At 38.6% G+C, this 12,652-nt stretch overlaps 1 protein-coding gene across 3 annotated transcripts in view; it reads left to right on the forward strand.

Annotated features, from left to right (window-relative positions):
* The window catches only part of necab2 (N-terminal EF-hand calcium binding protein 2), a 135,399-nt gene that overhangs the window by 85,144 nt on the left and 37,603 nt on the right, over positions 1 to 12,652 (forward strand). For 2 of the 3 annotated variants that reach the window (XM_044356666.1, XM_044356668.1), the window contains exon 9: positions 4,248 to 4,304. The exons of the other annotated variant lie outside the window; for it this stretch is intronic. In XM_044356666.1, coding sequence (XP_044212601.1) covers positions 4,248 to 4,304 — 57 coding nt within the window. The remainder of the gene's footprint in view (positions 1 to 4,247; positions 4,305 to 12,652) is intronic. 3 annotated transcript variants of the gene reach the window in all.

The following is a 12,652-nucleotide window of genomic DNA, read 5'->3' on the forward strand; positions in this document are numbered from 1 at the left end:
TATACTTTTTTATTTTGGAGGTCTTGTATTTTCATTTGATTTCCCACATTGGTGATTTTCTTTGTGAACAGAGGAACACACCCCTAAAATTACCCCTACAAAGGAGACAAAGAATAGCAGAAAACGCTGCACAAATAAAAGTCACCAAATGTATATGTTGTAATGTAAAGTTTGTTTTAATAAGAATAATGAGAGCTACAGAAAAACAAATTAATGGGCATTTTCTGCTGGGTTACATTTTCAGAGGGCCAGACAATAATACTACAATAATCATCATATCATATCAAAGCAAAATTGTGTCTTTGAGGAGGCAAATTGAATATGGTTTTGTCCCTGTTTGGCCTGATATTACTGCATGGACCACATTATTAAGATTGTACATGAGTCTGGAAAAGGAAATTATATGATCACACTGCGTCAGAGTGAATCATGAATTGTTTACTGAATGAATAATAAGCCAGCTACACAGTGAGTGATGTGGTGCCTGGCGAGATGAAAATAGTGCCCTTTGTTGGCACCACTGCTCTGTGATAACACACTGGAAATCCTGTTACCTGCAAACACTCCCCAAACTGGCAAATTCATGTTGCTTCTGTAGTGCGGTCTCACTTTCAGATTTTCTCTTGCTGTCTTTCTCTGCGCTCCCCTCGGAGTTTGTTTGTTTGTTCTTTGGATGCAGAATATTGTTTAGTGCTTTCTATTTGCCACAGGCAAGAAAATATGTTTCCCTTGGAAAAGTCAGTCCACAGGATGATAGCCTTTTAACAGATTATGGAACAGTCTCATAATGCCTCTACATGACCTACATAAGCAAACGAGACCATCAGCGAGAAGATTGGCTATTTCTATATAGTTATTCTAAATGCCTGCCGGGGTCAGATTCCCCATGAAATCAGATGAAACAATTTACAGCACGTAGACCGGAAGAGCCTTTGTTTACATTACATGTAGCATTGTAGAATGAGGGAATACAAAGATGTTACTAGGATGGGGGGGAGGATATTCTCTTTGTTTGATAATGTTAAAAGTAAAGTAAGACTTCCCGACTCATTTTAAAAAAGATGAGAGAAACGGAAGGAGAGAGCTCGAGCAAGCTGAGAGCACCTGCGAGAGAGAGAGAGAGAGAGCAGCTGTGGTCAAGCGAGCTAGAGAGTGAATGAAGAAAGCGAATGGCAGTGTAGTGAGAACAAAGGACTGAATCTGAGAAATAAAATGTTATTTTCTGATTGTTTTACAGCAGTTACATTCTAAAGCATAAATAAACACACCCACAGCTCTACACAATCTTGTGGGAAGGTGCCATGTTGCTGGATTTGGTGGTGAATGCAGCTTTACATAGCCACAAATACATACATTACCTCATCACTATGCATCCTGCAAACAGCTGTGTTTAAAAAAGAAAAAGAGTATTAAAAATAAGTTGCGTCTTTCTTTCACTCTCCTCCAAAACAAATGCACACGCTAGCCAAGATCTTGATGACACGAGGCAGTGGTGCTCATGGGAAATGCAGTCTTCATTCTGGGAAAATCACTACCGCTTTTGTCTACAGGCCACTAAAAAACACTAAATGAAAGTTTTTTGTAGTAACTTTAATACTGACAAGCAAAATGATGCAGCCTTTTCTTTTATTAACAAAAGAATGCAATGCGTCAAAGTCATTCTCTCTGAAGGCTAAAGAATATGTAAATACAAATATATCCCAGGAAAGTAAATTCTATGGAAATTCAATTGAAAACTGCTTAGATAAAAAAGACGTATGGGAATATCTTTTTTTGGCTATTCCAGTACATTAAATACCTGAAAATTAAAGGTACCCTGTGGACTTTTTGACCAATAGTAGCGCTATGGAGTGATGTTTTTGTGAATAGTATTGTGCCTGGCACCTGCACACACACAGGTGACATGATCCACGTTCCTGCTGCCGGATTCACGCTATTTGCTGATCAACAGTTTAGTGGCAGTAACTTGCAAATAAACATTGTAATGTGCAAACAAGGGCAAAGAAGAAGAATACTGTGAGCTAGCAAACATGAGCATGAACAATGCGGAATTTGAAATTTAAAAAATCAGCTTTGCAAAGATTTTATGATGAAGGAAATTCATGGAACACGTTTGCCAATCCTCAAGGATACACAATGTGTTTTGGTAAGTAACACTGAATATAAACATCATTTTTGTCTGTTTACAAGAAAACTCCACAGGGCACTTTTAAGATACTTCATAATATTGATGCAGAACATCTTGAAAATCTAATAATTCCATATTGTAGGTTTGCTTATTGATTTGCATCAGTGTCCCCAATGACTTAATAAATGCAGAGATTCATTTTTTTATATCTTCCTGTAAATTATAGTTGACAGATCTCGCGCTCAGGACGTATCCATACATTTATGTGATCAAATGTGATTTGGGGCAACTAGCTAACCTTCGTGAGTCATGGTAGCTAGCAAAGTGATATCATAGTAAGAAGTGTGTGCCAGTAAAAATGATTTTACAAATTTCCAAAAGAGCATGATTGTGCTCTTAATTTATTAATTTTCCCCTCATCCTCTGTCTGGCTGGAGGACAGCAGTCCTTTACAGTTCAGTTGTGTGCTGCATTTTTTAAGATGCAAGCACTTTTGAGAGATCCAATCAAATCTGAAGAATGAATAAATGCAGATTTTATTTTTAATGTTATTAGATACTCCTTTATTTGACAGGAAGAAGGAAGGTCCACTGGGTTAATATGGATCTAACCTCCACCTCTCACCCTCTGCATGTAGTTCACTGTGAGTTGTGCTTTGCAGTTAAGAAGATATCAGACAGTGAGTCTTCAACTCTGAAGACTTATATACCAAAAAATCGACAACACACAGCACCCTCAATTTCAGTCCAGCTGTGACCAGCCTGTTCCACATTATACCCAAATCATTCATCCCAGAGCTCAGTATGTTTTCAGTAGTTTTTACTCTCTCTGTGTGTGTGTGTGTGTGTGTGTGTGTGTGTGTGTGTGTGTGTGTGTGTGTGTGTGTGTGTGTGTGTGTGTGTGTGTGTGTGTGTGTGTGTGTGTGTGTGTGTCACCTGCCCACTGAGCCACTGAGACCCCACTGACTTTACCTGTTACCTTCCGAGTGAGGCAGACACTATTCATTCACAGTAGCAACAGGTATACTTATCAGTCACCTTGGTGACAGGAACCTGCAGCGCTTACTGTGATTTATTAGAACAGGTTTATATAACTGTGACTCACTGGCTGTGAGTGAGAGTGGAGGAGAAAACTGGAAATGAATGTCTCGTCATTTTCACACAAACACACACGCACACTGTACCATGAGCCCACCTGGTTTGGTCTGAAGAGCATATTTGGACTTCAAGAGTTTAAGCACAAAGACTCTGTCCAAAACTAACAAAATTGCTTACCAGCACCTCTAAAGCTCAGTAATAAACACATTATATCTTGTTTGTCAGGTTGCCTGGCAACCTCATGGTCATAAGAAGACTTAAGTGACTACGCTCTGCCAAGAAATAGTGTAAACTCCCTGTAAAACCACAACGTGCCGTTTTCACACTTCGTTTTTTGAGCAAGCAAACAACATATGATATTTTTATTAGTGAACTTAAGAGGTACAGGTAAGCAGATTTTATTACCGTAGGACAGAGCCAGGCTAGTTGTTTCCCCTTGTTTCCAGTCTTTATGCTAAGTTAAGCTAACAGCCGGCTGGGTGTAGCTTCATATTTAGTGTACAGACATGAGAATGGTATTGATTTTCTCATGTAACTCTCGGCAAGAAAGTGAATAAGTATATTTCCCCAAAATAAGAAAATATTCCTGTAAAGATATTACAAGCCTCAGTCCTTTATTTTGCACTCAGGCTTATGAAAAATTATTTTAATTAATTTGTACCACTAATAGCTCTGCATCATGATGTTCAGTAAAATTTGGCATTTCAATGTTCTTGTTTGTTTAGATCTTTCATGCTGACATAACTCATTCTGTTTTATTTTGTGCTTCTCATATTAGCATCCATCCAACACCTCTCTGATCCCTCATCCAGCATTCCCCGCTGAACTTCATTTTCATCTTTTTTGAAAAAAAAAACACCATCCTCTGCTTTCATGCCTGTTTCTGCTCTCAGTGTGTCCACTAATACCTCGGGCTGTGAGTGACTAATGCCTGCTGCACGCTGTTGTTGTAGTAGTTGCTGTTGTTGGTCTTGTTGATTGACATGTTGCTGTTGTTGTTGTTATTGTGCTTCTCCTTGCAGACGGTCTGGTTTGATCTGCACCAGAGGCTAACAGACACAGACGGCACCACCAGCGCAGTAAGTAGACACTAAACGAATAAGTGTTGTACATTATACTGCCACACACAGCCCCAGGTGCAGCATCACTTACTGCTGCCTTGCAAAGGCCAATAACCCACTGCAGCAGTACGCCAGTTGAGTGTTAGACAAAACTTTGTGATGCAATTAACATGGGACGGCACTTGTGTATGACTGGCGTGGCTCAAAAATAGTCATGGTCTCAGTGCCTGTCCCCACAGGGGCTGATCTTTTGAACTATTTCCCAGGAAATATGCTTGTTTCATTGTGTTGTTTGGATCTGAATAATTTACAGACACTGAGTATTCTCCTGCAGAATTAATCGAGTCACACACTATCTCACAGTATCTAACACCTACAGAGAAAATAACATACATCATATTCAGGGTGTGTGATATAAATTCTGCAATAATGATCAATGATTCATACAAAAAGCCACATGCTGTGTGGGCTTCTTCTTTTCAGTTTGGATAGAATCTTAAATCAGAACATTTTCAGTAACGTAATCAACTATTTCACACCATTTTCAGATAATGTCACCCAAGACTGCTTTCTCGAACACAACTAAGGATCTACAGCACGTGTTGTATATGGCCGCTGATAGCAGCATAAAAAGATAACACAACAAGCAACAATTCTTACATTACTGGCTGGTCACACTACACGTTTTTAACAAATCTACTTGAAATTACATTCAAAACAAAGATTATAAGTGCTGCTTCAACTATTGTAAATAGTCTCTTAATGAACCGTGTATATTTGTAGGCTATTTTTCAACCAGCATGACATTAACATAATTATGAACAACTTGTAGTGAAAAATAAGTTAGCACTTACAGTTTCATTTACACACAACTTACAGAAATCCCTGTTGACCTGATTAGCACTAGAACACTCACTCAACCTTTCATGGGAACGCTGACTGAGTTGAGTGACGTCCATTTGATGATCATGTCGACACTGTCCTAGGATGAATCAGAGCAGGGAAATCTGCACACTTAATAGACCTGAACGCCTGCAAAAAGTCACAAGCAATTTGAAATACAAATTTACTGAATTCAAGTGCACTTCTCATTGTAGAGAGGGTGTAGTTCAGTTCAAGACTTGATTCTTGTTTATGGAATCGGCTGATGGATATTACTTTCACTACTGTAAAGTTACAGTACATTCACACCAGAACAAATGATAAATGGATTCTGGAAAAATCTATTCCATGTGGTTTCTTCTTTCACGAACAACCACTAGAAGAGCAGATATGTGCCATACTGAGTTAAAAAAAAAAGATCCTCCTCTTCTGTCTGCAGGAGACTAGAATAATAATCACCTATTGCACTTTTGCCCACAGCAGTGGTGCCACTTATGGATCCCCATTAGCTGCTGCAAGCAGTGAGCCCTGACTAAATTGGCCAGTTGTCATGGGCACCGACACAGAAAGGTTATTATGAGAGAACACTCACATGCACTGAAAGGGAGAAGTTTCAAGTTGTGATTTGCCTGTAAAATGCAGCTCACACTAACACTCCAAAAACAGCCAACAAGGAGCGCTTATAAAGACAATAAGTCAAGGAAGAGGTGAAATTAAGAAATAAGAAAAATAAATTGGAAAATCATTAAAAATAAGAAAAAAAGCTTTAAAGGCAATTAAAGAAGTAGTCATTGGCAATTACCCTGCTCTCCAGGGTCCATTCGGTGGTGCTTTCCAAAAACAGAGTAAGAGTATCAAGTGAGGCAATATTTGCCTTTGCGATAATCATATTTGTACACAAACTGGGAAAACACTCTGCATCAGTGCCCACAGTAATGTAGCAGGGGCTTCATCTCATTTTCTCCGAGCTCCTTAGCATTTTTGTCTAATGGATTCACACAGTCTTATCAGATGAACAAACGTCATATTTACAAACACTTTTTGTATTGTATTCATGTAAGTATTCATTGCAAAATGTAAAAAAAAAAATGCAATTGATAGGTGGCGTTTTTCACACGTCAGCCATAATAAATAGTTTTACATGCATTCTGCACTCAGTGTATAAATGTATGAATGAATGTTCAATCTAAAGTGGGATTCACTCTACTATACTTATTGGCTTACACTTTGAAGGAAGCCCAGCCTCTTGTTAGGTATCACGCTTTTTATGCCTGATCCTCCACCACAGTATCCCATTTTCACTTTTACTTTAAACTTTTTGCCCTTTTTAAATTGCAGTCTTAGATATCAAGATTTGCTACTCTGTTTTTTCAGACTTCAAAAAATCAAAATAAGAATGTTTTTTAATGCCAATAAAAGAAATTCTATAAGATTCAAGCCCAGAATTACCCACAGTGGTGAAATTAGATTCTTGTTTAACTAATAAGAAAGCAGCTAATTACATAGTCGGCAGATTGGACAGCCTTCTTTGCAGGAAAGGGCAACTCAAATGGTAAAAGTTCAGTCGTGGGGTTTGGCCGATAAGCACAGAAAAGAAAAGTAATGAATTAAAAGTAGAAATGTCCATTCACAAAGGCCACAATTCAATTTCAATTCAAATGTACCTGGGAATAATAGTGAGGAAGAAATCACATTAAATGGGGCCTATTATGCACATTCTCAGCTCCACATTTTTATTCTGAGCAGCTAGAGCAGCTTTGTATGATTCATAGTTTTAAAAAGTCCATATTTATCTTATACTGGTCCTTTATGCAGCCCCTCAGTTCAGCCTCTGTCTGAAACAGGCTCATGTCTCTTTAAGGCCCCCCTCTCTTCTGATTGGTTAGCTTCCAGAAGCTACATTAGGGCCGACTTCCATCAGCTCTGGAGGCCACAGAAACGATCTATAGTAGCAGGATTTCACTTCTTTTTCTCCGTCTTTACTCCAAATGTCAACTTCTCAAACCATCCGTACATGTTGAAGCCCAAATCTGATGCGAAATATGAGAGTTGACAACACAAACATCTGCAGAAACAAAGATTACAGCAGGACGTCTCTGTTTGGTAAATATAACACCCATTACCTGCTTACTGTGTGACATAATGGTGTAAATTGGGAAATGTGCTAAAATGCCGACTGAAGTGGAAAACATCAGCTGTCAGGAAATAACAAAGGTAACATAACTAAAATGTTATTCTGCTGTCACTTAACAACTGTATAGTATCTCCCTGCACTGTTTGTGCTGTGCCTGGAGATGATCATAGAAAGAAATCTGTCACTTAAATAGAAAAAAACGTCTGAAACCTGGCAGTCAGAGCAATCTGAAGCCTGAGCTCTCTGTTTACAGGGGTTACTTTATCATTATTAGAAACTTTGGCCATGTTTAATATGAACACTGTATATGACGTAACATTATATATATGATAGAAAATAAGGAAAAGTATAATAGATCACCTTTAAAAGTAATGAAATGTGTGTGTGTGTGTGTGTGTGTGTGTGTGTGTGTGTGTGTGTGTGTGTGTGTGTGTGTGTGTGTGTGTGTGTGTGTGTGTGTGTGTGTGTGTGTGTGTTTGTCTGGGACTGGGATTTCTGCAGAAGATTCATTGACTGCATTTTTTTTCTCCTCGCCTGTGACCTTCCTTTAAATACCAGTGCAAATTTGCATCTGCCTTTTAGAGGCAGAAAATATTTCTCCAAAAACCAACACTGAATTGCTTTCACCCAATAAGTCCAATGAAATGCACAATCACTCAGCCAGGTGTATCATTTCCTCCTGTTATTTCCATCTTCCTTTTAACAGAGGCACACTTCACTGATTATTCACAAACTGCTCTTCCAGGCGAGTGTGTCTGTTTGAAAAACAAATCACACATCTGCAGGCACAGTATGCGTTTGTGAAATGGGTTAATACATCTGGTCTTCTGTTCCCAAACTCAAAAGCCTCATTTCCACCAAAAGTTAGTTTCTTTGGCCCCATTGGAACTAATCTTAGGGACTAAACTTGGAACTTTAAGCATTTAGAGATGCAGTAACAAAACACAAGGAAACAACAACAAAGATTTGTCCTGTTCTTTGTATTTTCTGCTGCATGAGTTGGATGTAATGAATGAATTGAAAGGAGAAATGCAGAGGAGGAAAACTAATCTGCAACTAAGGGCATCTGTCTCCACAGTAAATCATCTGTTGAGTGTTTGATGTTTATTTATTTCTGCTTTAGAACATAACTGCCATGAAACAATCAGAAAATGTTTTATTTCTCTCATTCATGGGCTTTGCTCTCTCCACTGCCGCTCCCTCTCCTCGCACGACCACCGCGCTATCTATCTTTTTTTTTCTCATTAACAAATGAAGAGAGATGTCCTCACCTTGTCCTTAAGCGGTCTTAGATCGATATGACAGTACTTCCTTGTTTTTTATGAATGAAACAATACACAAGTTGAAGCAACCATGCTGTGTGTGTTTCACCAATCAGCGATGGTCATCCCTGCAAACCCCGCCCCCAAAGTTCCTGTACTTTTGGAGAGCAGGGACTTCTTGGGGGGGTAAAACAGTCTCCTTGGAACTTAAATTCGACCCTGGTTCTTCTGAGTGAAATTTGCTTATTATTTACCATTACCATCCACCTTTCACCTCCTCATCTCACCCTCCTACAAGTATATCATCACCTCTTGAGCCTCCTATTCCTCAGAAACATCCCTCTCCTGCTTTTAAACACGGATTTCTCTCAACAAGGTCACGCTCCTCTTCACCTTAACATAATTTCACATTTCATGGCAGGCTCAATCCATCCTCCCTGACCTTCTATTCTCCACCACCACAAAAATAAAAAAAGATTCAAACATGATTACCCTTCATCTCTTCTCCCTTTCTGTCCTCTTTCAAAGCAATCATCCTTCCTCTCTGCAAAAAGATATCTTGTTGAGTGGTATCACTGCACAGGGGATCATAATAACATCATACAATATACTGCATGAGAAACACAGAGATACTTTGAAAAGGCAGTTCTCGGCTGAATTAGCATGTGCATTTTACTTGTAGTGGACACTCCTGAGCAGTGAGCGGCTGGCTGACAATGATGTCTGTCATTTGAAGTGGGGTGAATCAATCACGTACGCTGTATCTCGTCAGTCTTTTGATCCTCTGGAGGCACATCAGGAAAGAGAAGAGAAGCAATAAAAACAAAAGAACCTGAGAGAATACCAAAAAAATGAGAATGTAGAGAGGGTTAGTGGGATAGAGAGAGGCAGATTACAGTTTAATAAGAGAGAAATAATCAAAAATAAGGGGAGGGAATGAGAAGGAGAAAAGGCCACAGGGGCACAAACATGTTTCTGTTTTTAAGAAGGTTGTTTTAATAGTGCCTGAGGTGTTTTTTAAAATCTCAACAGCATACATTTGTCCTTTTTTCCTCCTTTTTTTAATCATTGCATATGGTATCTTTGCACAGCTATGTTTATCTAAATGAAACACATAATTAAGTACAGTATAGAAGGCACTCAGCACAGAGCACAAACCTACGCCAACGCTTAACTATTTTCCATCTTGCAAAGCTGCAGCCTCCAATTTATCGTTGGTCCCCTGGGTTTGATCTTCCAAGGAAATACCGCATGAATGCATTGATGTTTCACAGCTGACCTGGAAGTTGTGTTGGTTAGAAGTGCCCACTAACTCATATATTTTAAGATTCTGCACTATTTTACTAATCCTTTGGGCAAGCATCACATTTCAGCCAAATTTTCTGTAACACTTTATGATATCTTTCCAACAACCAAACAAGACAAGCATGAAAATGTGACTACTTTCCAACCTCATTAGCCGAGCAGACCAATTAAAAAACAATAACAGATTAATGAGGGAAGTGTGCGGGAAAACAGAGGAGAGGTGACAAATTTGCATTTAAAATTGAGATGCACATAACCCAGACTCGGAGTATAAAATGAAAGTTAAAAAATGGGATCAGGAAAGAAAAGATAGTTGAAGCAAATTTACACCATGTGATTAATAGCTACAAGCTTCCTCATATGGCTTAAATGTTTAATGTATGTTCCAATAAGATGTAGATAAATGGAACAGACAGTCAAGAGGTAAAAGTGAAGTTCACAGTGGGACATTCAGGACACTGTGAAGACCCTTATGAAAAATAAATCAAGAGGTTATAAATATGGATATTACTGTATGAATGGGTCACGCACTCTACTGCAGCGCTCGCTCAGATGGGCCTGCTCTTTGAATTAACCATAATTCCCAAACCCAACAGCGCTGACTCAGAGATGGAGACGTAGTGTGAAATATAAGTCCTGCTTTACAGTAAATGTGTGTCAAATGTACACAGTGGTGTTTGGTTACGCAAACTGTACATATTCTTTATTCTATAATGTGAAATTGTAATATAAGAATGATTATTGGCTGATTCTTTGTATTTTGCCAAATGTATTGAAGGCAGAGTTGCAAAATAAGGTCATGAACAAAACAAGTGCACCCTATCCCCATGCATTAAACTTCATCAACATTTATCAAAAGTTATAAAAAGAACATACCACGGCTTGTTTTTATCTGCTGCATCTACTTTAAAGGAAGAGTTTGACATTTTGGGAATATATACATTAACTTTCTTGCAGAGAGTTAGATGAGAAGATTGATACCACTCTAATGTACGCTAAATAAGAACCTGGAGCCAGAAGACAGTTAGCTGAGCTTAGCATAAAGACTGGAAGCTGGGGGAAACAGCATGCTGGGCTCTATCCAAATGTAAAGACAATCTGCCCATCAGCACCTACACAGCACACAAACAAACACATTATATATAGCACGTAACTCCTTGTCGTTAAGCTAACCGCCTGCAGGCTTAAGCTGACCGCCATGTCACAGAATGTTCTTGTCCTTCATTTCCTAATTATTTTTTGAGATCTTTGAACAGTTATGCTCAATGAGAGACACTGTTTTACCATTTCATATTTAATTGTTTCTATTTAGGGTTTTACACTAATCTTAATTGCAGTTCTATGTAGCATTAAAAGGTCTTAAGGTCTTACATATGGCTTTCTGAAGCCTGCAGACGTGCTCCGGTGGAGCAGTTGATTTAAGCTGCACATAAGAGCACATCAGAGGTAGAGATGTTTGTGTGGAGAGGGTCCCTCATATTCAGGTACTTTTATTGCAGAATGATTAATGGACATTGGCACACTAGGGTGTTCACATAAAGTACCAGGCATCAGGTGTTCTCCAGTGGTCTGTCAGTTAATGTGACTAGACATTACTGTCCATATTTGATGGTTATATCAAAGCATAGGTAGAGAAAATGCAAAAGAATGAGAAATACCATCACAAGAAAGAATTATTCCTTACCAAATTCAGAGTGACGTTTCAATATCAAAGACCACAGTGAATATTGCAGAGGGTGAAGCTTTGCCAGCATTTATCTGTATTTATGACACTGTATTGTAGATGAATTATTGAGAATGAAAAAGCATCTGAGAGAAAAGTCAACCTCAGGTGGAGGACCACTTGAAATATTGAGATCAGTAATTGGTCAGAACATTCAACAGAATTTACCAGAGTGCTCAGACCTGAAGCTCATCTGAAGCTCAAACTACATCAGAAGTTAAAGCAGGCAGGAGGGCAGAAGGGTAATGAACTCACAGACGAGCATGGCTGCAGGACTCTGCTAGCTCCAGGTTCTGTAGCAGAGCTTGACCTCCGACCTCCCAGTGGAGGGAGGTCAGAGATCATTTCCTTCTGGGAGCAATTCATCACTTTTTATGGTGTGTTCAATATATTTGAAAAGTGCTGGAGGATTCTTAACGAGAATGTGTCTCTGAATTATATTAGCCTCAGTTAAAGGTGCTATGTAAAACATTTGTAATATCACTATATCATTGTTCTAGACATTGTGAAACTGAATTTGATATCTTTAGAGGGTCTGGCCTTTATAACACGCATTGTAAGTGCTAGTGTTTGTCAAGTTAAGACTGCATTAATCAAAAAGCTTAACTAATTTGCAGCTAGTATACAAAACAATTAATGTAATCAATCTGCAACTTTGATATACCACTGCCAATTAAAATTAAAGTTATAAACCTTTTCTTGAAGTCAAACAATTTTTTTCATAACTATTTAGAGTTAATTAAGTAATTCATTAATTAATTTTTCGTTATTAGTGGTGGAGTCCAACGATCACTTTCTGGATTCTAACCTCCAAGGGATTCACAGGAATTGATGCATGTATGCAACCAAAGAATAAATCCTTTCCAAAGATTTTTTGGTTTTCCAAAGTCTTCATGGAGCTGTCTCACCATATTTAGTAGCTTTGAACAGCTCCTCTATCTCCTTTGTGTTTTGCACTGTGGGATAAAGGTGTCCATCAATAGCAAACGTTTGCACTTTGACTTTTTTCAATACTTGATTTTGTCACTTTTCCTGTGGGAAATCACTACATACTCAAAAC

This window comes from Thunnus albacares, chromosome 7, assembly GCF_914725855.1.
Source record: "Thunnus albacares chromosome 7, fThuAlb1.1, whole genome shotgun sequence".
NCBI lineage: Eukaryota > Metazoa > Chordata > Actinopteri > Scombriformes > Scombridae > Thunnus > Thunnus albacares.